This window comes from Pipistrellus hanaki, assembly GCF_964339955.1.
Source record: "Pipistrellus hanaki genome assembly, chromosome: 13".
NCBI lineage: Eukaryota > Metazoa > Chordata > Mammalia > Chiroptera > Vespertilionidae > Pipistrellus > Pipistrellus hanaki.
The window spans coordinates 11,959,572-11,984,625 of NC_140515.1; the positions used below are offsets into that span (position 1 = coordinate 11,959,572).

The window sequence follows — 25,054 nt, forward strand, 5'->3', positions numbered from 1 at the left end:
AAACTATATAACCCTACAACTTAAAGCAATATATAAGTGGGGGAAAGGGGGGACACAAGAAAAGCCCAGAGTAAATAAAAGGAAATAATAAAGATCAGAGTGGAAATAAATTACACAGAGACTAAAAAAGCAACACAAAAAAAATCAATGAAACAAATGATAAGATAAACAAGATTTATAAAAAGATAAACAAGGCTGATAAACATTTAGCTAGACTCATCAGGGAACAAAGAGAGAAGATCCAAATAAATAAGATCAGAAACAAAAGAGGTGAAGGAACAACAGACACCACAGACATACAAAGAGTGGTAAGAAAATACCATGAACAACTATGCCAACAAGCTGGACAATGTGAATGGAATGGACAAATTCCTAGAAAAATACAATCTCCCAAAACTGAATCAGGAAGAATCAGAAAACCGGAATAGGCCAATAACATACGAAACAGGAGCAGTAATCGAAAACTCCCAGCAACCAAAACCCTGGTCCAGATGGCTTCATAGGGGAGTTTTACCAAACACAGAAGAACAAACACTTACACTCTTCAAACTATTCCAAGCAACCCAAGAGGAAGGAACAAATTTCAAACTCTTTATGAGGCCAGCATTATCCTAATTTCAAAACCAGATAAAGGCTACAAAGAAAGAGAAGTACAGTCCAAAATCCCTGATGAACATAGATACTAAAATCCTCAACAAAATATTAGCAAATCAAATCCAGCAATATATTAAAAAGGTCATACGCCATGACCAAGTGAAATTTATTCTGGAGATACAAGGCTAGTACAATATTCACAAATCAATATACATAAACAGATTAAAACAAAACTTCACATAAACAGATTGAAACAAAAATCACATGATCATATTAATAGATGCAAAAAAAGCATTTGACAATACCCAACACCCATTTTGATCAAAATTCTCAGCAAAATGGGAATAGAGGAATTATGCTTCAACACAATAAAGGCCATGTATGACAAACCTACAGCCAACATCATACTCAATGAGCAAAAACTAAAACCAATTCCCCTAAGAACAGGAACAAGACAGAGAGGCCCACTTTCAACACTTTTATTCAACATTAGAGGCCCAGAGCATGAAATTCGTGCACTGGGTGGGCGGGTGGGTGGGGGGGTCCGTCAGCCCAGCCTGTGCTATCTTGCAGTTTGGGACCCTTTGGGGGATGTCCGCAGACATCCTTCTCACAGTCCAGAACCCCTCGCTCCTGCCACAGCCACTGTGCTCACCAGCCGTGAGCCCAGCTACTGGCTAAGAGGCACTCCCCCTGTGGGAGCGCACTCACCACCAGGGGGCTACTCCTGCTTGAGCATCTGCCCCTTGGTGGTCAGTGTGCATCATAGCGACTGGTCGTTCCACCATATGGTCGATTTGCATATTAGTATAGTACTAGAAGTGCTAGCCACAGTGATCAGACAAGAAATAAAAGGCATCCAAATTGGAAAGGAGGACTTAAAACTGTCATTATTCATAGCTGACATGTTATTGAACATAGAAAAACCTAAAGCCTCTGCTAAAAAACTACTAGATTTTGAAAATGAATTCAGCAATACAGCTGGATACAAAATTAACACTCAGAAATAGATTGCATTTTTATACACCAATAATGAACTATCAGGAAGAGAAACTAAAAAACAATATCATTTATCATTGCAACAAAAAAATTAAGATACTTAAGAATAAACTTAACCAATGTGGTAAAAAACCTGTACTTGGCAAACTAAAGAATGTGAAAAAAGGGGAAAATAGAAGTAATAAACAAATGGAAGAATATATCATGTTCACGGATCAGTAGAATTCATATAATTAAAAATGTCCCCATACTACTCAAAGCAATCTACAAATTCAATGCAATCCCTATTAAAATACCAATAGAATATTTCACAGATCTAGAATAAATACTGCAAAAATTCATATGGAACCAAAAAAAGACCCCGAATAGCCATAGCAATTTTGAGAAAGAAGAACAAAATTGGAGGGATCACAAAATGGATATAAAACTATACTACAAAGCCACTGTAATAAAGGGACTCTGGTACTGACACAAGAATAGGCATTCAGAGCAAAGGAAGAGAACAGAGAATCCAGAAATCAACCCAAGGCGTATGCTCAATTAATATTTGATAAAAGATGCAAGAGAATACAATGGAGTAAAGACAGTCTCTTCAATAAATTGTATTGAGATATTTGGACAGGTAGATGCAAAAATAAAAATAAAAAAATGATAGAACTTATACCATACACAAAAATAAGCTCAAAATGGGTAAAAGACTTAAATGTAAGCCATGAATTCAGGAAGAAAATGTAGGCAGCAAAATATAAGACATCTCACATAGCATAATTTTCACTGATACAATGTTTAGGTCAAGAGAAACCAAGGAAAAAAAAAACTAAACAAATAGGACTATCTCAAACTAAAAAGCTTCTGCACAGCAAAAGAAACCATCACAAATGAAAAGGGAACCCACTGTATGGGAGAACATAGTTGTCAATGATACATCTGATAAGGGGTTAATTTCCAAAATATATAAAATACTCATACAACTCAACAAAAGGAAGACAATTCAATTAACAAATGGGCAGAGGACCTAAATGAACATTTCTCTAAAGAGGACACACCAATGGCCAAGAGACATGAAAAAATGCTCAACATATCTAATCATCAGGGAGATACAAATTAAAATTACAACGAAGTACCACTTCACACCTGCCAGAATGGCTACCACCAATAAATCAACAAACAGCAAGTGCTGGAGAGGATTTGGAGAAAAAGGAACTCTAATACACTGCTGGTGAGAATGCAGATTGGTACAATAACTATGGAAAACAGGGTGGCATTTCCTTAAAAAATAAAAAAATTGAACTGCCTATGCCCAGTATGGGGGCATGCAGGAGGCAGCCGATCGATGATTCTCTCTCATCATTGATGTTTCTATATCTCTCTCCCTCTCCCTTACTCTCTGAAATCAATAAAAATATATTTTTTTAAATGGAATTGCCATTTGACCCAGTGATTCCACTTTTAGAAATATACCCTAATATACCTTTCTGAAACACCTATCAGAAAGAAAATATGAACCCCTATGTTCATAGGAGCATTGTTTACAACTAGAGGCCCGGTGCAAGGATTCGTGCACATTGAAAGGAAATTAATTAGAAGGTGGCGAGTGGGCAGGATTGGGCAAGACAGGCTAGACATGCTCTGGAGCCAACCTTCCGCAGTCCTTTGCTGGCCAGCTGCACTTGGACAGGTGCTGAAGCTCGAAGGGCGTCTGCAGAGTAAACGGGATCCCTCCAGCAGGTGAGGGTCCCTCGGCCTGGCCTGCGGGGATCCAGCCGAAACTGGCAGTCCGGCATCCCCCAAGGAGTCCCACAGTGCGAGAGGGCACTCTGCAAAGTTGCTGTGGATTGGCAGCTCCTGCATTGAGTGTTTGCCCCCTGGTGGTCAGTGTGCATCATACCTACTGGCCAGTTGCTTAGCCTTTTATATACATAGATAGCTAAGATCTGGAAACAGCCCTAGTGCCCATCAGTAGATGAGTGGATAAAAAAGGTGTGGTACATTTACACCACGGAATATTACGCAGATGTAAAAAAGAAGGATCTCTTACCCTTTGAGATAATATTGAGGGTCCTAGAGAGTATCATGCTAAGTGAAATAAACCAGTCAGAGAAAGACAAATATTACATGATCTCATTTATATGATCTCATTTATTAATTAACAAAATAAACTGACAAACAAAATAGGTCTGGAGACTTGGAAGCATAACAACAGACTGATGGTTCTCAGAAGGAAAGTGGGGGAGGGGGGTGGAAGGTGGGAAGAGATTACCTAAAGATCTAAATGCTTATATGCATAACTCATTGACACAGACAATAGTGTGGTGAAGGCCATGGGAGAGGGAGGGAGCCGGGTGTAGGGAATCAAAAGGAGAGAAAAAAAGGACATTATCTGTAAAACTTTCAACAATAAAGATAATTTTTTTTTTTTTAATCCCACACTCCTCACAATGACCCTAAGAGTTGGGTCCTGATATTATCTATCCTTCACCTGGTCTTTCTAACAGCAGAGCCTGCACTCACTCTTCCTTTTAAGTTCTACTGAGATATAAATGATGTCCAATAAACTACACATATTTAAAGTGTGCCGCTTGACAAGTTCTGACAAATGCATACATGTGAAATCATTGCCACAATCAAGAAGGTGAACCAATTCATCACCCCAGAGTTTTCTGTAACCCTGTCATTCCTTGCCAGCCCCTAAACAATCAGATCTGTCACTCTCGATTAGTTTGCTTTATCTAGAATTTTATATGACTCATACATTCATTTTTTAAAAACTGGATTCTTTCCTTCAGAATTGTTGTATGAGTTGTCTACGTTATTGTGGATATCAATAGTTCATTCCCTTTTAGTTAGTAATGTTCCATGGTTAGGGGTGTCGAATTCAATCAGAGAAGGGGCCAAAATCTAAAATCCAGCCTAAATCGCGGGCCGAAAGGTTTACTGAACAGTCATAAACTGACAATGTCATAAACTGACAGCGGAGTGCAGTGATTACAGCGCGGTGCGGGCCACATTGCAAGGCCTGGTGGGCTGGATTTGGCCCGGGGGCCTTGTGTTTGACACATGTAGATGTATCATTTGCTTATGTGTTCATCCATTAATGGGCATTTAGATTTTTCCAGTTTTTTGCTATTACAAAGTAAATGTGCTATGAACATTTAGACACACATCTTTATATGGACACATACCTTCATTTTCCTTGTGGAAAAGGTAAGTGGGAATCAGCCGGATCACATGGTAGGCATATGTTTAACTTAAGAAACTACCGAACTGTTTTTCAAAGCGGTTGTACTGTTTTACATTCTAACCAGATCCAGTTACTACACATCCTTACAAACACTTGCATTGTCAGTATTTTTTTAATTTTTATCATTCTAATTGGTATGTAATAGAATTTCATTGTGCTTTTAATTTGTATTTCCCTACTGACTAAGGATGTTGAGGGTTTTTTTCATATACTTTTTTCTATCTATGTATTTTTTTAAATCTCTGTTCAATGTTTTGCAAATTTTTATTGGGCTGTCTGTTTTCTTAATTATTGAGTTTTGAGAGTTTTTATATATTCTAGATAAAACCCACTTGCAAATATTGCTTCCTATCTTTGGCTAGTCTTTTCATTCTCTTAACACCATCTATCAAAAAACAAAACTATTTAATTTTGGTGAAGACCAAATTATCCTTTTACATATTTTGCTTTTGGTGACATATCCAAGAATCTTTGCCTAATTCAGGCCACAAAGATTTTTTCACCTATTTTTTTCTAGAAATGTTCTGTCTTTAGGTTTTACATTTAGATCTATCAACCATTTTGAATTAATTTTTCTGTATGCTGCAACATATGGACTGAAGTTCTTTTGTTTTACATATTTAATTGTTCCAGTAAATGGAAAAGATTCCTTTCTCCAATGAACTGCCTTCTCACATTTATAAAAAATCAATTGTTTGGGTCTATTTCTGGACACTCTATTTTGCTATAATCCACATATCCATCTTGATACCAATGTGATACTTTGACTACTATAGCGCTTTAATAAATCTTAAGATCAGTTGTGTTAGTTCTCCAACTCCATTCTTTTTCAAAGTTGCTCTGACTATTCTAGGTTCTTTATACTTTCATATGAATTTCAGAATCCAGTTAACCAGTTTATACAAAACATCCTGCTGATATTTTCATCTGACGTGCACTGAACCTGTAAGTCATTTTTGAGAATATGGAAGTGTTAACAATATTGAACTTTCTGACCAATAAACATGGTAGTTTTCTCCACTTTCTTAAGCCTCCATCATTTTCTCTCAACAGGGTTTGTAGTTCTCAGTATATAGGTCTTGGGATGGTTTTGTCAGATTTATCTTTTAGTAAGTATTTCATGTTTTGATGAGACTGTAGTAGCTTTTTTGATTTTTAGTTTCTGTTTGTTGCTAATACATTGTATCAAGCAACACTGCTAAAATTACCAGCTCTAATAGCTCTTTAGAGATTCCATTAAATTTTCTGTATTAATAATCATATTGTCTATAAATAAAGATAGCTTTTCTTTCCAACTGGATTATTGCCTTTCATTTCTTTCTTTTTCTTTCTTTTTTTTTTTTTTTTTACCTTTCTACACTGGGTGGTATGCATTGCCATATTTAAGACAATTATCAGAAAAGGACTCTTAAATAAATTCATTATAATGGTTAGAATAGTGTAATGACCTACTGGTGATGGCATAATATTTTTATAAATGATCAAATATACCACAACTGAAAGAAGAAAAGCAAAGTTGGTACTAATTGCCTACTCTCAATAATTCCCTGCTGAAAATATACCTGGAAAGTTGAGAGGATTGCTACAGAAATGGACATGTTTATTTTGTCAACTTGAACTTTTTTTTTTTTTTTTTTTTTTTTTTTTTTTTTTTTTTTTTTTTTTTGCGTGTAATTTACTGGTTCTATTTTATTTTCTTTTTAATCTTCGACCCCCTTCACAAATTACTCCCATCCCCCATCCCATGCCTCTGGGAACCACCAATCTATTCTCTGTATTTACGAGCTTCAGTTTTGTTTTGTTTTGTTTTAAAGATTTACACATATAAGAGAGATCATACAGTATTTATCTGACTTATTTCACTTCGTATAATGCCCTCAAGGTCCATCCATGTTGTCACAAAAGCCAAGATTTCATTCTATTTAATGGCTGAAAAATATTCAATCATCATACACACACACCACAACTTCTTTATCCATTCATCCACAGATGGACACTTAGGTTGTTTCCATATCTTAGATATTATAAATAAAGCTGCAATGAACACAGGTGCAGATATCATTTTGAGTTAGCTAGGTTTTTTTGTTTGTTTGTTTGTCAGTTTTTCTTTTGTATAAATACCCAGAAGGTGAATTGCTGGATCACATGGTAGTTCTATTTTGAATTTTTGAACCTCCAGACCATTTTCCATAGTGGCTACACCAATTTATATTCTCACCAACAGTGCACAAGGGCACCCTTTTCTCCATATATTTGCCAGCACAAGTTATTTCTTGTCTTTTTTTATATTTATTGGATCTATACTTATAATAGGGTAATATGCAAATTGGTCAGTATGCGTCACATAATGACCAATCAGCAGGAGGGGAGGGCAGTGAGCTACAATGGCGAAGAGCTACAGGAGTGTGGGACAGGGATGGAGAACTACAGGAGGGCGGGGCAGCCAGCTGAGGCAAGGGGCAGGGAGCTACTCGAGCACGGATTTGTGTGAAGGGCCACTAGTTGTTTATAATAGTTGCTCTAACCAGTGTGAGGTGACTTCTCATTGTGGGTTTGATTTGCATTCCCCTGGCTAATGACGTTGAGCATCTGTTCATGTAACTGTTGGCCACCCGTGTGACTTTGGAAAAATGTATCTAAAGATCTTTCCCAAATTTTAAATTGGACTGTTGGGGGTTATTGCTATTGAGATGTGTGAGTTATGTATTTTGGATATTAGTCCCTTATCCCATATGTGACTTGCAAACATTTTCCCTATTCGGGACGTTGTCTTTCCATTTTGTTGGTTCCCCTTGCTGTGCAGAATCTTAGCGTGATGCAGTCTCACTTATTTACTGCTGCTTTTGCTTCTGGTGTGAGAGCTAATATATCATTACTAAGACCGATGCCAAGGAGATGACTATCTGTTTTCTTCTGGGAGTTTTATGGTTTTCGATCTTACTTCAAGTCTTTTCATCCATTTTAAGTTCCTTTTTGTATATTGTGTAAGACAGTGGTCAAGTTTCAGTCTTCTGCATGTGGCTGTTCAGTTTATTGAAAAGTCTGTACTTTCCCAATTGCAATATCTCAGCTCCTTTGTCATAGTAACTGACTACATATGTGTGGGTTTATTAACGGGCTGTCTGTTCTGTTCCACTGACCTATGTGTCTGTTTTTACACCAATACCAGAAATAACTTTTCTTAAGTACTAGACACCTAGCTATATACTACCTAACAAATCAGATATACAACAAGTGTGGTGTCAGCCTCGAGCATTTTCTCCCACCTAGCCGATGAGAATGGTTGCTTGAAAAGTGTATTTATTAAATTCACTGAACTAAGAGTGCAGCTATAAAATAGATATTTTTAAAATTAAAAACAGCTTTCTAAAGATAGCCTTGCCATTAAGTACAGTATTTGGCATTTCTTTAGTAAATGCGTGTATTTGTGCTTCCATAGCAAACATTCCCTCCAGAGGTCTATAAGACTGGAGACAGTACGAGAAACGAGACATGGAGCAGCCTCCGTCTACATTTGAGGTGGCAGAATATACACTTTATCGGGCTACTTAATGACAGTTGTAACAGCATTACTTATTTGCGAACTTTTCAGAGAAGAAATTCAAAACACATACTGGATCTTTGATGATGACTAACGGTCATCTTCAGCTCACCTAGTGGTATCTTTCAGGGTTCCAAAGAGCAGAACTTTCCTCCAAACATACTTAACCTACTACTATTCAGCAATGATAAAGACTGAAAAACGCCGAAACCGGTTTGGCTCAGTGGATAGAGCATCGGCCTGTGGACTGAAAGGTCCCGGGTTCAATTCTGGTCAAGGGCACATACCTTGGTTGCGGGCATATCCCCAGATTGAGGCGGGGGGAGGGTGCAGGAGGTGGCTGATCGATGTTTCTCTCTCATCAATGTTTCTAACTCTCTATCTCTCTCCCTTCCTCTCTATAAAAAAATCAATAAAATATATTTTTTTAAAAAAAGACTGAAAAACAAGATGTGAATTACATGTCATACAAGAAGAAACAATTCAAGATACTATGTAAGTCACGAACTCAACACTTACTGAATACCTACTAGGTGTCAGACACTACAGAGTCCAGGGAAAAAACCACAGTCCCTACGTCTACTTTCTGATGGGGCAGAGAGGAGCAGAGGAGGGTTACCAGAGAGAGAAGGGAGATGATGGAGAAGGCTTCACAGAGGTGCCTGCTATAATTAAGGAGAAAAACAAATTGGTTTCCAGGGGCAAAAAGTACTTCACTGAAACAGACTCAGATGGCCAAAGACAAAGTTAAAAAACAGAATCTCTATAGATAAGCTAAATTTTCCGTCATCACCTACCAGAATAACTTACTCTAAGAACATTAAAAAAAAATCATTTCATATTTGAAAAGGATACTAATAAGTACCTTAAAAACAAAACCCAAAAAACTCTCTACAACAATATGGTTTAGAATCAAGTGAGAAACTTCAGTGGCAAACACAGAGCTTGATAAAAATAAGGACTATAACAGTAACCACAATAAACACTTACATAGAATTAAACACTTTATATACATTGACTCATGCATTCCTAACCACAATCTTCTGAGGTCTATGCAATTTTATCTTCATTTTACAGACAGGAAGTTGAGGCTTAGAGAAGTTAAACCATAGTGAACAGCAGAACTAGTGTCTGAATGAGATAGCTTATAAAAACATTTAGACTTGAATCTGTAAGTTATAGTTGTCTTGATTGCAAATACAATGGCATTTATGAGACACTTTACTTACACACAAGGACCATAATTTTCACATGAATATTACTAAAATATTCGAGTGGGTGAACAAATTATGTCAATGCCTAAAGCAACTTGCTTTAAATAGTATGTTGCTGTTTTTCTCTTGGAATTGTCCAAGTACAGAAACTCTGGAAAATACACTGAGACCAAGCTAAAAAGCTGAATGTTATGTACAAATTATTCATTTGGAAACAACTTCAAATTCACTGAACACCACCACCAATAAGAACAAAATAAAAAGTACGATATACGAATTCTGAATTTTGAAGTGACACATTTGCCCACATATGTGGAGGGTCCAGAGGATTGTGATCAACGAAAAATGGCTTGGAAGACAAGAAAGGTTACTCACTGGAATTGTAAATACTGTTTATGACTTCAAATAATTTAAGACTAGATTGGAAAATGGAATAAAAAATATAGCTTAGGCAACAGTATCAGTGATTACTATTGACAATATTCGTTACCACTTGCCGAGTAACGAGCACAAGCAGGATCTATGCTAAAGAGTTTACATTTCTCACTTAGTTGTGGAAAGTGTGTACCATTATCCACAAACACAGGTGTGGGCGGGTGCTCAGAGGTCACAGAGAGGAAGCAGGGGAGCTGGAGCCGGTGTTCGGTTTCCCCCAAAGCCATGGGCCTTGTAGACAGAATGGTAGACGTGCCACATTCTAAGATTCCTCACGTCATGCCCAGTTCCCCACAGTGCAGCTCCATAATAATGCAGGTTAGGTCACAGAATATCTTGATGTCAATAAAAGTTGTTTTTAAAATGTGGGTTTCTATTGGAGGATTTTTAAAGGCCTATCTGAACACCAGAGATTTTTAAATTGCCATAATTTCTCAACCTAAGCATTTCCATTGCCAAAGACCATTCGTGCAGAGGCAGACAAATGACCAGGGGCCTGGGAGGTGAGGCACGGAGAGTGTGTCCACCTATGAAGAATCATATGATGGAAGTTAGTACCAAAGAAGTAAGAAAACAACAACAACAACAACAACAACAACAAAAACCCACCAAAAAAAAACAGGTGGCCATATTTGCTTATTTATCCCAATTCAATGCCCTGTTTCCTTTCAGTTTTCAACTAAAAAATAAGATTTTGGATGAGCCCATGAGCATGTCCTCATATCTCATGTTAATGAGAAATGTCCAGTACAGTAATGAGGCTGGCAGTTAGTTCTTAATTTTGCTTCTGCGTTGCTTTTTGTTTATTTGATTTTTTTCTCTCTTGCCTGGGGATGTCAACTACTAAGTGACAACAGTCAAGGATGACCCTGGCTGAGCTGCAAGCCCCCAGCCCCGAGAGAGCCCGCTCCGTGCTCACCTGTCCTCAGTGCTGCCCTGGTGTCTGGTTCATAGCTTAGTTCCTACATTTTTTCTTAAGTTTCCTTAGCATAGATTGACTGGAAAACATTCCTAAGAGCTCATAAATTCAGAAAATTTCATTTCAAAATAAGTTTAAACTTATGCAAAAATAGTACAGTCCCATGGACCTTTCACACAGCTGCCCCTAATGCTGACATCTTATATAACCACCAGGGGCCCGATGCACACAATTTGGGCAAGGAGCTTGGCCCTTGCAACCCTGGCTTTGTCTGTAAGATCGTTCAGCTGTCCAGTCTAATTAGCATATTATGCTTTTATTATTATAGATAGTATTGTATAGTTATCAGGAGATTAAAGTGGGTACTGTTCTAAGCTACAGACCTCAGGTGAATTTCACCACACCACTGTTTTAAGCCTTTAAGATATGCGATTTTGAAACACCAGCCTGTTTTTTTTGATTAAGGATATTCCTATTATCCATGAGGACGCTGGGAGACCAAATCCTGACGACTCCGTGGTCTCACCACAAAAACACCCAGGGCATTCTAATTTCTGCACTCTCTGCTCAGGCCTACCAGAGGGAGAATGGCAGGAGGCAGTTTGGCTGCCCTGACGCCCAGGTAACAGCTGTTAGCCCAGCATTCACTCACTCAGGGGACGGAAAGCACACCCCAGGCACAATGCCACAAAACAGCCAGGAGCCCGAGGCTGGGCTGGGTATTTTCTATTTAAGGATAGATAGCATAAAGAAAAGGCTCCCTCTTCACTTTAAGACACCCACTCAATGTGGATTATTATCTTATGTACAAATAACTTTAAAAATTATGTGTTTGGGCGTTAGTGCAGGAAAACTTAAATTTAGGACTTCACCTGCTGTATTCAAAAGTAGTTATGTGTTCCCATTTTCAAGACATGAAGCTTACCAAATGCTTTTCATGGGAAAAGGAGAGGTACAGGTACAGAATCATCTACTCAATTCCAAATGCATGACATCAGATGATACTTCAGTTAAGACAACAGAAAAGAATGCCCTGTGGAGGTCTCCCTGCTGTCAGTCCGTGCGCACACACTGGGGCCCTGTCCTGTGGCTGCTGCACAGACTTTAAAAGGCAAAGCAACGTCTGCCTAAAGCTTTATTTTCAATTCAGTGGACGCTCTCTCTGTGAAGTGCTCATATACTAATATATTTTAAAGAGATTTCTGAAGCAAAGTTTTAAGCTGAAAATATAAAATATAATTGGGAACCACAATTAAACTGTCATTTGTGTCATAAGTGGTTCTAGCAATATAATCAAGTGCTAAAGGCTAAAATCAGTTCTCCTATTGAAATCATTTCCGTAATTAAAATCAAATATACCGCCAAAACAGGTTTGGCTCAGTGGTAGAGCGTTGGTCTGCGGACTGAAGGGTCCCGGGTTCGATTCCGGTCAAGGGCATGTACGTTGGTTGCGGGCACATCCCCAGTGGGGGGTGTGCAGGAGGCGGCTGGTCGATGTGTCTCTCTCATCGACGTTTCTGGCTCTCTATCTCTCTCCCTTCCTCTCTGTAAAAAGTCAATAAAATATATAAAAAATAAAAAATAAAAAAAAATATCTGCCAAGGAAAAGATGCATTTCTTTAAAAAATAATAATAAAATAAAATTGGATATACCTAACTGATAACTACAGATCACTTAAAATACACAGGCTTATTTTGGTTATAATGGCAACTGGAATGAAACTATTCTGAGATATAAATATAGAAAATTTTATTTCAACTGCAAGTTACATAACAGCAACTTTGTGTAGGTTGATTTGTGGCTCTTTTGTTGTTGTTGTTAAACTGCATGTTGGTTTAATACTTGCCTTCTAAGTAAGTAAGGTGGAAATGATGAGAATTTAAAAAAAAGGTCTTAATGAATGACTGCTGGTCATTAAAGAAAATTTCATTTATTATTCTTGAGAAAAAGCAAGATAAGTTCAAATGCTGAGTCTGCTCAGTAATATTTAGGTTTTATAGTTAAAAGCAATATTTCAGGGGATGTGTGGCCAGATTTATTGGAGAGGTATTTATTCTGATTAATAAATAAATACAGGGGTTCTCTGAGTTTCCTGGATCTATGGTTTGATGTCCTATTAGTTTGGGTTAGGGACAAAGGTCCCATTCATGTTAAGAATATAAATATTTCACTGAGTAACAGTTATAATGAAATAGATTATTGTAATTGATATTCATGATGTTGGTTGTGAATCAACAACAAAAAATAGGTGTGATTACTTTTAATACTTCTGCCTGCAAAGGCACACCTAGCTTGCTAAGTTTAAATACAAAACCATCTTCTTAAGAGTTTTAATAAAAAATGGTTAAAATGAAAGAACTGAGGGACTTACACTGACAACCCCCATTCATCTAGAAACAGATACACTGACTGACAAGCCTCTAACCTCAGCGGCACCAAAACATATAAATAGTGAGCCCCTGTTCTCGCTGGCCTCCACAAGCTCTCCCTTCCTGACTCAGGACAGACCCTCCTCCCCCAGGCCTTGCAGCGTCTCCTACACGAAGAGGGCAGCCCAGCCCGGTGCCCCCATGAACCCTGCGATGCACGCGGTGCCGGTAATTTCACCCCGTGTGGACAAGGAGGGAAGACAGGGCCTGGCATCTGACCTTCAGCTGAAAGTCAGAGAACCTGCAAGGAACCGATGGGCATCCCGCTGGCTGCACCCCAGGCTCCACGCAGGGGCCGGCGGGCTCACAGGTGTGGATGCGGAGCTGGAGAGGAAGCAGCACAGAAGCCACCGCTCTCCACGCATCCCCTCAGGCCTTGGCTCCCATGATGCTCCTCCTTGGTTATCACCACCTGTCTTTATTACCTCCTGTCTTTTCCTTTCTTAATCGGCAAAACTATCAAATGCAAGCATACTCTCAACATTTCGCTTACTGATGGAGTCTGACCTAAAAGGAGGAATTTTATATCCTTCCAGTTCTCACATTTCTTATACGGATCTCTCTCTTTTAACAGCCCTGGAAACAGGAAAAATTTACCTACTACTTTTATAAACTGAATGAAAGGACACTGTGGGACTCTAATTCTTTTTCCTTTTGCATGAAGTGTCCCATGTTTTCCAGGATGCAAATTAAGAAGTCAAATGTTCTTGTAGTTTTTGAATTGTTAAAAGATGCTGGTTTCATTATGTGATTTTGCTAAAACCTTAAGCGGCATCTGAGACTCTGACTCACTGGCGATCTGGACACATAATAAATACTTTTCTCCTATTTTCTATTGTTTTCAACAAGTTATATTTCATTTAGGGCACAGCTTGTGGGGTGGAAATCACACACACATTTTGCTCATTTCCTTCTCAATCTTCCATACACCTTTCCAGGGGCCTGTGCCCTGACCGAGCCTGTCCGTGCAGACTCCGGATTCCCTCAGCCTCCTGAGGTGTGTGTGTCTCCGGAGACTGAGCAACCAGCAACCGCTAAGCCGGCACTATTGTCTTGTTTATATTAGTAAAGGTTGGGAGAATTTTGTTGTGGATGGGATGGTGAGTGACATTTTAACAATTAATAAAACAGGAATCAACAATAAACAAGCACCATTTACTCCTCAACTTGAAAACATAGCTTTTATAAGGTATTGGCCTTTAAAAATATTTGTAAAATTTAAATGAAAAATCTAATTATTTTATACACTGTACCATAGTTGAAATGATAACCCACCAGTCCCTGATTTCTATTACGAAAGTATGATTTTATCTTAGGAAATCATCAGCACAATATTAATCTTACATGACCAAAATGGTTTTACTTTAATTTTGCTTCAAAGTTGCATCTGAGCTTAAAGTCTGCAATTCTACTAGTTTCTGCTTTGCAAATTTGTAACACCCTGTGGCTAGAAGAAAAACTATTTAGACCTACCAGCATCCTTATCAACCCTTTACACTGTACTGTCCACTGATTTTGAATACCTAGACAACAGAAAAAAAAATGATATTCTACAAGAAATTTTATATCCATTCAAAATATGCTTATTGTTTATGTAAAGCTCAGTAAGAGTAAACCTCTATGCTATAGTTTTGAATATACTTCTAAAAGGAACTAATTAGAAATAAAACAGTGTCTACACTTATCCAACTTTGCACTGAACTTGAAAAAGAATGTAGCCTTCAAACATGAGTAAATAGTTACAGCCCTGCTATGTAGGAGACAGACGTAAGGAATGTAAACATAAATATAAACAATCGTAAGACAAAACTCCTTCCTCCAAGAAGCAAAGACCCTGAGGAATTAACAAAGCACGTGGAAGAATGTGGTCTGCCTCCACTCAGCCATACACTCTCCCTGCCCGTGGCGGGTCAGGGCTGGCTGCGCAGCGAGCACTTCAGTCCCTGCCCACGTGCCCAGGACCGGGCGGTGTGGGAGGGCCCGTCTGAGAAACCTGTGGCCAGGGCTTTCAGCTTTATATCATCAAGTTAAGAAATGAACACAATTTGCAGAAACACATTAAATAAGCTAATGTGATGATATAATATGAAATCAACTTTTGAGCAAAATTTTGGCACGTGAAACAGCAAAAACATTATTAAAGACATCATGAGCTGTGTGCAGAGTTAGAAGTAAAATGATTAAGAACATCAACTCTGGAGTCAGACTGCCTGGGTTCAAATCTCGGATGTACCCCTTAATACTTAATATCCTGCTGCCTTGGACAAGGCACTCAAATTCTTCTTCCGTTTCAGCTACAACAGGAGGACCAAACAGCACCTGCCTCACAGAACTGCCGTGAGGAAGAATAGGAGCTGACCCCTGGAAAGTCTTATCACAGCACCTGGCACACGGCAACGCTGAGCAACGTTGTTTTTATGACTATGGTTATCACTGACGACGTTAACCTATAGAAGGGTGCTGGACAGGAAACCGAGGACTTCGGCTGCTGGATGAAAGACAGGCTCTCTGGACCCGGTTTCCTTGTTTAGTGGGATAACAGCAAGGCTGCTCCCTGGGTGGTGTGTGCTGTGAACGAGGTGCTAAAGAATATACAAGTGACTATTGAACAACATGGGTTTGGACTGTGCAGGACCACTGATACGGGGATTTTTGTTAAAATAAATATATGTTTATTGATTTCAGAGAGGAAGGGAGAGGGAGAGAGAGGTAGAAGCATCAATGATGAGAGAAAATCATTGATCAGCTGCTCCTGCAAGCCCCCTACTGAGGACAAAGCCCACAATCCAGGCATGTGCCCTGACTAGGAATCGAACTGTGACCTCCTGGTTTACAGGTCAATGCTCAACCATTGAGCCACACAAGCTGGGCGACGTGGATTTTTATAATATAGTTAACCCTCTGTACCCTGGATTTCCCATTCATGGATTCAACCAACCACAGATCAAAAACAGTATTTGCAATCGCTGTACACAAAGGGTCAACTTAAGTTATATGCAGATATTCAACTCTCTGGGGCCGGTGCCTCTGACCCCATGATGTTCATGGGTTAGCTGTATAGTGCTTCGCCAGTGCCTGGCATATACTAGTAACATCTACTCAAGACATGGCTGATTTTTTATAAAGTATGTATTCAGGTGATGATACATGCATAACTAAGCTTTTATTAAAATGTTAGCCATTGTGATTATTGAGGAGAGAAAGTCCTACTCTGAAGAGGGGTGGACAGAAAATGCCTTCTGAGGTGACTGATCTAAGGTCTGGGTAACAACAAAGAGCAGGACATGAGAGAATCTGGGGGAAGAGCTGGGATGAAAGCTGGTTGAGGGGAGGGAGTATATAAGTCTTCTTCATCACTGTATCTCCTTAGAACACGCCTGGCCCACAGAAGGCACTCAGTGATGAAATGCAGCAGGAATGAATAAAGTGGATTTCTGGCAGAGGGCACAGTGCAAAGGCCCGGGGTAAGTACCAGTCTGGGTGCTTGAAAAGCACAGAGAGGAGTGGCCCACGGGGGGCAGTGCAGTTAGTGGACACACATGGCTGGAATGTGGCAGGTGTGTGGCCTGGGACAGTCAGTGAGGCCAGGTGACAGAGGACCCTGTCAGTCATAGTTTAAATTCGATTTTACTCGTCTTTCAAAGAGATGGCATGGAAGGGTTTTAGCAGAGTGGCATGGCCTGGCTTATTTCTTTAAAAGATCACCATGGCTGCTGGGAAGAGATGTTTCAGGGAAGCAGGAACGGAAGCATGTATAGATCCGAGCGGGGGACGTCTGAGGGCCGGGCGTGAGGGGAGGAGAGCTGTGCTCACTGCTCGGGTTTCCATGTGAGCACGCACACTCTGTGCTGTTCGCAGACAGGGACACGGGAAGGAGCAGGTGCGGAGCAGAATCAGCGCCAGGAGCTCTGGTTCCCTGGCATCTGGGTGAGGATGGCTGCTAGGAAGTTGGCCAAAGCAGCTGTGACTCTGAGGAGGGTCCTCCACAGGAGGTGGCGCCAAAGTCCAGGGACGAGATCAAATAAGAAGTGACGTGGGTCTTTATCTTCCTGTTAGGCTGCCAGAAAGGTACAAACTCAACATAAATCGAAGTGGACATTATCTTCTCGGAAGTTCCGGATACGATTACCTCCTCTAATGGCCCCTCCTCTTCATGGCATCTAGCATTGTCACCTACAGTATTTCTGTAGGTGTTCGTCCTATAAAATGTCTGAGAAACGAGGAGGCTGGCGATGGCGTGTCTGTGGGAGCGAGCCCCAGCAGACAAGACGCTCCCAGGGCATGGCTGTGCCTCCGCCCAGCACCGTGGACGGGACAGCGTCCGCTTGAGCAGGCAGCACGTGGACATGGACGGCGTGTGTCGCTCATGTGTTAATGGGAGGGGTGGAAGCCCTGTTCGAACACGCTAAGGCTTTGTTTTAAACAAATTTAGTGCCTGGTTAAATAGCAATCAGCAGTACAGACTATGCTGGTTAGTGAGGGTAAGTCTTCAGATCCTGGAGTCAAATACTTAAAGCAGCAGGGAAAGAACTGCAACAGCTTTAAGAGATGCATGATGTTTGGACCCGCGGAGCAGATTCAGAAAGGAGGTGGCAGTGAGGCTGTAGGGAAATGACTTTGCAGAACAAGGCACAGGGGAGGGAGCTGGGGCAGCGGGTGGGATGGGAGAGGGAAGACAGGGAGAAGTATGGACACCCTTGATGGCTTAGAGTTCTAGAAAGTTACACATTTCAGAGAACTTAAAAGATGTTTAAGAAAGTGACCCAAATTCAATGCATAGAATGGATGAGAAGGCGGAGCAACTGCTAACTCAGTCCAGGCACAAGGTAATAAGAATCTGATAAAAAGGAGGCCACAGGTTCCAAAAAGTCTGAGTCGACCTAACTTGGTGAATGATTCGTGGAGAAAGGCAAAGAGGAGACAGATTTTAGGTTGGTGTCTGAAACCAACCAGTGGTATGCCTGGAGGACACCTGGGAGAGAGCAAGAGGACTGGAGAGGAAGGCGGGGCCTTGGATTCCACGCCGAGGAGTCCCAGCTGAAGGTGGCTTCCTCACCGCACACCGTGCATGCAGCCGCTCAGTCCTGGCCCAGAACAAAGGTCTGGATTCTGTTTCACATAAGCATAACAGAGAAACCTTCATATAATACAACCTCTCCATAGTTGCAAAAGCAAACTGAAATGGCTAAAATCATAAACAAAAATAAAACAAGTGCCAAAAGTTGTCTACTTCTAAAAAGCACTATGATTTCACATTTGGGTGTTTTGTAAAAAAAAAAAAAGAAAAAAATTATTGTATGAAAAGATGCTCAACATTATTTAGCTTTGAAAGAATTGCAAATTAAACCACAATGAGATCCCGGTACACAACTACTGGGATGGCTAAGTGTTGTAAAGACTCTAATAACAGGCGGTGGCACGGACGCAGAGCACCTGGAATGCTCCTCATTGCTGCAGAGTGGCAGCCACTGCAAAACAGCTCACAGTTCCCTACAAACAAAACTTACACTTTCCCTATGACCCAGCGGCCCTACTCTTGGCACTTACCCAAGAGAAATGAAAACATATGTCCATACAGATACCTCCATGCAAATATTTATTGCAGCTTTATTCATAATCATCAAAAACAGGAAAACTCAAGTGTGCATAAACTAGTGAACAGATAAACAAACTACTACATCCACACCACAGATCACTACTTGGGAACAGGCTGCTGGTACAGGCAAGCCATGAATGAATCTCAACAGCTTCATTACATGGAAGAAGCCAGGTACAAAATGCATAGTGTGTGCTTCTCTTTATATGGTACTCTGGGAAAGGGAAAACTATAAATATTCTATACATATTTGGTTATGATGGCAGTAATAAACATTTGTCAAAACTCAGAAAAATGTAGCTCAGTGGTTGAGTGCAGACCCATGATCCAGGAGGTTACAGTCCAATTTCCCATCAGGGCGCATGCCCAGGTTGAGAGCTTAATCTCCAGTAGGGGGTGAGCAGGAGGCAGCCCATCAATGTTTCTCTCTCATTGATGTTTTCATCTCTCTATTCCTCTCCCTTACTCTCTCTCTCTCTCTCTCTCTCTCTCTCTCTCTCTCTCTCTTTTTCAAAAACCCCCACACAAACCAATCAATAAAAACATACTGGGGGGAAAAAACATACTGAAAAAAATGTACACTTATTAAGGTTGGATCTTGCTATCTGAAAATTATTCTTCAATAAACTCAACTTAAAAAACAACTAGAGCATCTTAACATTTGCTCAAAGAAAATTGTTAAAGCTCAACATTGTTACCGTATCTATGATTACTCTGAAAAATTCTACATATTTCTTAACTAACAAGAATACTACAGATGTCCTTAATACTGAAGAGAAATAAATCCCATGCTTCCGAACGCTTTGGGCATCAAAGCATTCCTGTGCAGAGACAGGGATAGGAAGTTAGAGTGCCGCGAGGGGTGAATGCCAGTCATTGAGACGCTAATGAAGCGAGTCTTGTTTGGGGACAGCTGCTGGCTCCATTGTTCCTTTGTCCACGTGAAAAGGGGGAGCTGGATGCTCCAGGAATGCGGCCTTCTCCTGGGAGCGCTGCTACATCATGCCTGGAAACCCCGCTGAGAGGCCACTGTCACCAAGCGCCAGAGAAAAGGGTAAAACCAAACCAAACACAACCAGAAGAGACCCCAAAACCTGTATTAGGCCATCTGTACTACTCCTTAAAATCAGAACTGCTTCTAAACACATAATGTTCCAGGGTTTACTTTTCAGGATTAATGCTCTGTCTCATTTTATTGTCCTCACATTCTGAACTCCGCAGAATATTTTAAAGCCTGGATAGTCTGCTGTTCAGGGGAAGCGGCAGGAGCACACAACCACGGTTGCCAGCTCCCTCAGCCACGGGAGTACGGCCTCTACTTCCCATGTTACCAAAGGCCCGCCGAGACACTTCGCCATTTTACAGCTTAATCACTTATCAACCATTTTCCCTTGAACAGGGCTTTTACCGTCTTTTGATCATTATCCACAGTGAGGTATACATGGCACCGTGCAGCCGGGACAGATGTGTGTGCGTGCACCACAACGCCGAAGTCTTACACAGCAGGACTCACCCACAGGACGTTCTGCTAATAACGTCCCTCCTAGCACAGTCTTTAGAAGGCTGGCAGACACCCACACAGCTCATAGCATGAGCCACAGTATTTAAAATCATTGCATCAGAAGATGAAAAACATGTCTCTGCGTATTTAAAGACAGGTTTTTAAAAATTTCTGCTTTAAACAAATGAGTGACCTTCCCTGAGGTTAACTCACAACTCAGCAGACGCTGCTCCTTCTCAGGGGGTTCCTAGGCCTGTGGGTGGCAGCGAGGGAAGGTGACCGTCAGAGCAGCCCGCCTCCTGCTGCCCACCTTCAGATGTGGGGGTGAGGGGACTGGCCTAACAGTCAGGGTCTTGCTTCTTTTCCTTTTCGCTCTCCATCATCGTCATTCCTTAACTTCTACACACACACACACACACACACACACACACACACACGAGTGCGCGCGCAGGGAAGTGAAATAAAAGTCTATGGGTAGAGAAGAAATACAGAAGAAAGTAAAGCACAGTTTCCCTTAATACCTGAGGATTCAGTTACGCCGTTATGATGATCTCTCAGTACCACAGACACTGAACAAGTTTGAAAGACTGAATTGGCATGTAAACCACATGTAAAAAACATTTTCAATTCTTAAAAATAATAGACCTAGCCAGTTTTGCTCAGTGGGTAGAGTGTCAGCCTGCAGACTAAAAGGTCCTGGGATCAATTCCGGTCAGGGCACATGCCCATGTTGCAGGCTTGATCCCCAGTGGGAGGGGGAGGGGAAGGGAGGGGGTGCACAAGGCAGCCAATCAATAATTCTCTCTCATGATTGATGTTTCCATCTCTCTCTCCCTCTCCCTTCCTCTCTGAAATCAATAAAAAAATATTTTAAAAATTTTTTGAGTTTTTAAATTGCTAGTCAATATCATATTCTATTATTACAAACTGAAACAATTGGATATTTATGATAATTAGGAAGCAATTTTATATGAAGATTGGAAAACTTACTTTTAAGGATTCCCACAAAGGAAACTGGACCAATGAGAAGGGAATCTGAAAAGAGAAAAAAAAGAATCAAATAAATTAGGCAGGAAGCTTAGACTTTGCCTAGCATGACGATACAACCCCATAATTATTACTGAGAATATTATTTCATCTTAACTATGTATATAATAAAGCTAACATTAAACAAATACATACATTACTATATACAATACATAGGTTTAAGAAACAAGTTAACTGCCTTTAGCTTTGCACTAGCTTTCTGAGCCCGTGTGGTCAGATGACGCTGTGGTGCAAGAGGAAGGGAAGCACAATATGAAGAAGCCCTGGCTACCAAAATGACAAAATGATTATTTCTCATCACAAGTAATAAAAGCTTTAAAGACGTGGCACACTTCTGCTTAAGAGCTAGAGCTGTCTGCTCCTTAGCAGACCAAGTGTTAGGATTAAAAGAGAGGAAGGAATGGGGGCAGTGGAAAGAGAGCCAGAGAGGGAGAAAGAGCTGGGAATGGGGAGGGAGCCGAGAGGGAAAGTCCAAAAAATGTGGAAGAAAAGAAGGGGAAGGGAGAAGTAAGAAAGGGAAGAGGGGCAGAGAGAGGAGAAGGGAAAAGAAAGAGGAGGAAGGAGGAGAGAAGTTGGAGGGCGAAGAGTGGGGGAGGACAGAGGGAGAGAGAGGAGGGGAGAGAGAAGGAAATGAGAGGGAGCCCAGAGGGAGATGAGTGAGGAAGGGCAGAGAGGGCAAGGCAGGTGGAGGGGAGGGAAGAGGAGACAGGGCCACTGGAGGAGTAAGCAGAGGCAGGGGCCAGAGGAGCGGAGCGTGGACTGGGAGGCTGCACCCCTCAGGAAGGAGCAGCCTATGGATGGTGAAGGAGTGGAGGCTCCTGGTGCCTGATATGCACACCAGAGCAGCAAGGAGAGTGATGAGCAGGAATGACGCATGAGCGGTGGGCATCACCACCACACGTACCTAACAGGTATTGACAATCTGGTGTGTAACAAGAATTAGCAGGCACTTTTCATGTGTCAGGCACTGTGCTAATAAGCACTTCATAGGTTTTATTTCACTGAATCCTCACAACCTCGTCTTATAGATGAGGAAACGGAAGTCCAGAGAAGCTGTGTAACTCGCCTAAAGGCACAGCTAGAATGAAGAAGCCAGACAATCTGACTCCAGAGCCCTGTCTACTGCTCTACCTAAAAACATCCAAGTGCATTCATCTGCACAGGTATATTCACACTCAGTATTCTCTATTTGCTTTTACTTAAACGTTCCGAAATTCTAAAAATAGAGCCCACCTCCATATATCCTAAAATAAAAGTACCAGAATTCCAGTGACCCACCCACCAACCTCTTCAGATCCACCCTCGGACCTATGGGCCTGTGCCAGGGATGCTCAAGCAGACCAGGCCAGTGTCAGCATTCTGTATTCAGCTCACTGGCAAGTGAAGAGTAAATGTGGATAACAACATGAATGAATGTGTGTGAGTATGTGTGTGTGTGTGTGTGTGTGTGTGTGTGTGTGTGTGAGACCACAGTTTTGAAGGAATTAACGGCCCATGAATTAAGGGCATTAAGTCACTTCTAAAATACTTATTCAGAAATTAATAGTCTGACATAAGCTCTTTTATTCTGCTGGAACAAATGAATGCCTTGGGCTTGACAGTGGCCACAGAAAGAAAAATCTGTCTTCCATTCAGACAGGAAATGGCAGTGAGGGGGAAAAAAATCAATGTCGATAGATTAGTTTAAGCTGATAAACTAGAATCTCAGAGAGGTTTGTCACCTTCACCCCACTCCATACAGAGAAGTGCTACAAATAGGCGTCCAATTTAGTTTAGTTTTGTCATGAAACCATGAAATCATCTGACACTGTCCATTCTGAAACTGAAGAACTCCCAATTAAATTATCAAAATCCTAATTTTTTTAAGAACACAATATGTAATAAAATACCAAGAGGACAACAGGCAGAGGGATTACAGATGATTTTAATGTTCTTTTTTGTACTCTCTCCTCCCACATGTAAATGTATCACAGTTTAACAAGAGTGTAAATAGTTCACATTTATAAGATGAAAAAGGTCTTATAACTTATCGTTACTGGTCATACTAACATTCTTCCCTTGATAAAAATAACCCATTAAGTTGGTACTTAATACATAATAGAGGGTAGAGTGAACATAGGAATACAGTGTGAGTACACAAAATGCAGTTTAATCTTGTATTATTAATCATTTTATATTTTCCACATAACCAACTTTAAACCTACATTTGCCCCACCCTGAATTAGATTTGAATTCTATAGATGAACATTTTGCCCATTTTCCTCTGTTCAACACTAGACGCCGCAGAATGGATGAACCTTGAATACATTATGGTAAGCGAAACAGGTTAGTCACAAAAAGACAAGTACTGTATGATTACACTTATATGAGGTATCTAGAGTAATCAAATTCATAGAAACCAAGTAGAATGGGGACTGGGAGAAGAGGGGAATGCGGAGTTATTGATTAATGGATAGTTTCAGTTTTGCAAACTGTAGAGAGTTTGGGAAACTGGTTGCACAACAATGTAAAAACACTTAATGCAACTGTATTGTAACTTAAAATGGTTAAGTGTATTTTAAGACTATTTAAAATATTTTTTATTTTTTAAAAATATACTCTTAGTAAAAAAGCAAGCGACAGATTGGAAGTAAATATTTACAAAACTCATCTGACAAGGAATTTCTATGCAAAATATATAAAGAATGTTAGAAACTTAATAAAAAGAAAGAAAAACGAATAACTCTCTTTAAATGCATAAAAGACTGAACAAACATATCAAAAAAAATAGACGAATCACTAATATAAACACATGAAAAAATATTCAATATCACTAGCCATCAAGGAAATGTTAAAACACACTGAGAAAACAGTGTGGTTCTTCAAAAAGTTAAACTTGGAATAACCATATGACCAAGCTATTCCACTCCTTGTTATACAGCCAAAATAATTAAACACAGGGACTCAAAGATATACTTGTACACAAATTTTCATTGCATCATTATCCACAATAACCAATAACTCCTGTGTCCATCAATAAGTTAATGGATAAACAAAAATGTGGTATATCCATACAATGGGATATGATTCAGCCATAAAAAGCAATGAAACTCTGATGTATGCTACAATATGGATGAACCCTGAAAATATTAAACCAGAGAGAAAAGGACAAACGTTGTATGATTCCACTTACATGAAATAGCTAGACCAGGCAAACTCCCCGAGGAAGAGAAACCAGACTGAAGGCTCCTTGGGGCTCAGGGAGAGGGGAGGAAGGGGTATTGTTGAGAGCAGACTTTCTGCCTGGGGGGATGAAATCGTTCAGGAGTAGGGATGGTTACCCTACATTGTCACTGATACTGATTACACATAAAGTGATTAAAATGGCAAACTTTATGTTATATCTATTTTACCCCTATTTCAAAATATATTTTTTACAGCACACATTGAGGCACCATTATATCACCACTAAGAAGGCTGAAATGAACACGTCTGACAAAAACCAAATGACGATAAGCATGTAGAGCAACCACAACTCTCATATTTGGCTGACAGGAA

The 25,054-nt window shown here is 40.3% G+C and overlaps 1 protein-coding gene across 3 annotated transcripts in view; it reads right to left on the bottom strand.

Annotated features, from left to right (window-relative positions):
• SLC25A26 (solute carrier family 25 member 26) overlaps nt 1-25,054 on the bottom strand; it is a 125,783-nt gene that overhangs the window by 18,412 nt on the left and 82,317 nt on the right. For all 3 annotated transcript variants that reach the window (XM_084902690.1, XM_084902691.1, XM_084902689.1), the window contains one exon: nt 21,461-21,505. In XM_084902690.1, the coding sequence (XP_084758816.1) occupies nt 21,461-21,505 (45 nt within the window). The remainder of the gene's footprint in view (nt 1-21,460; nt 21,506-25,054) is intronic.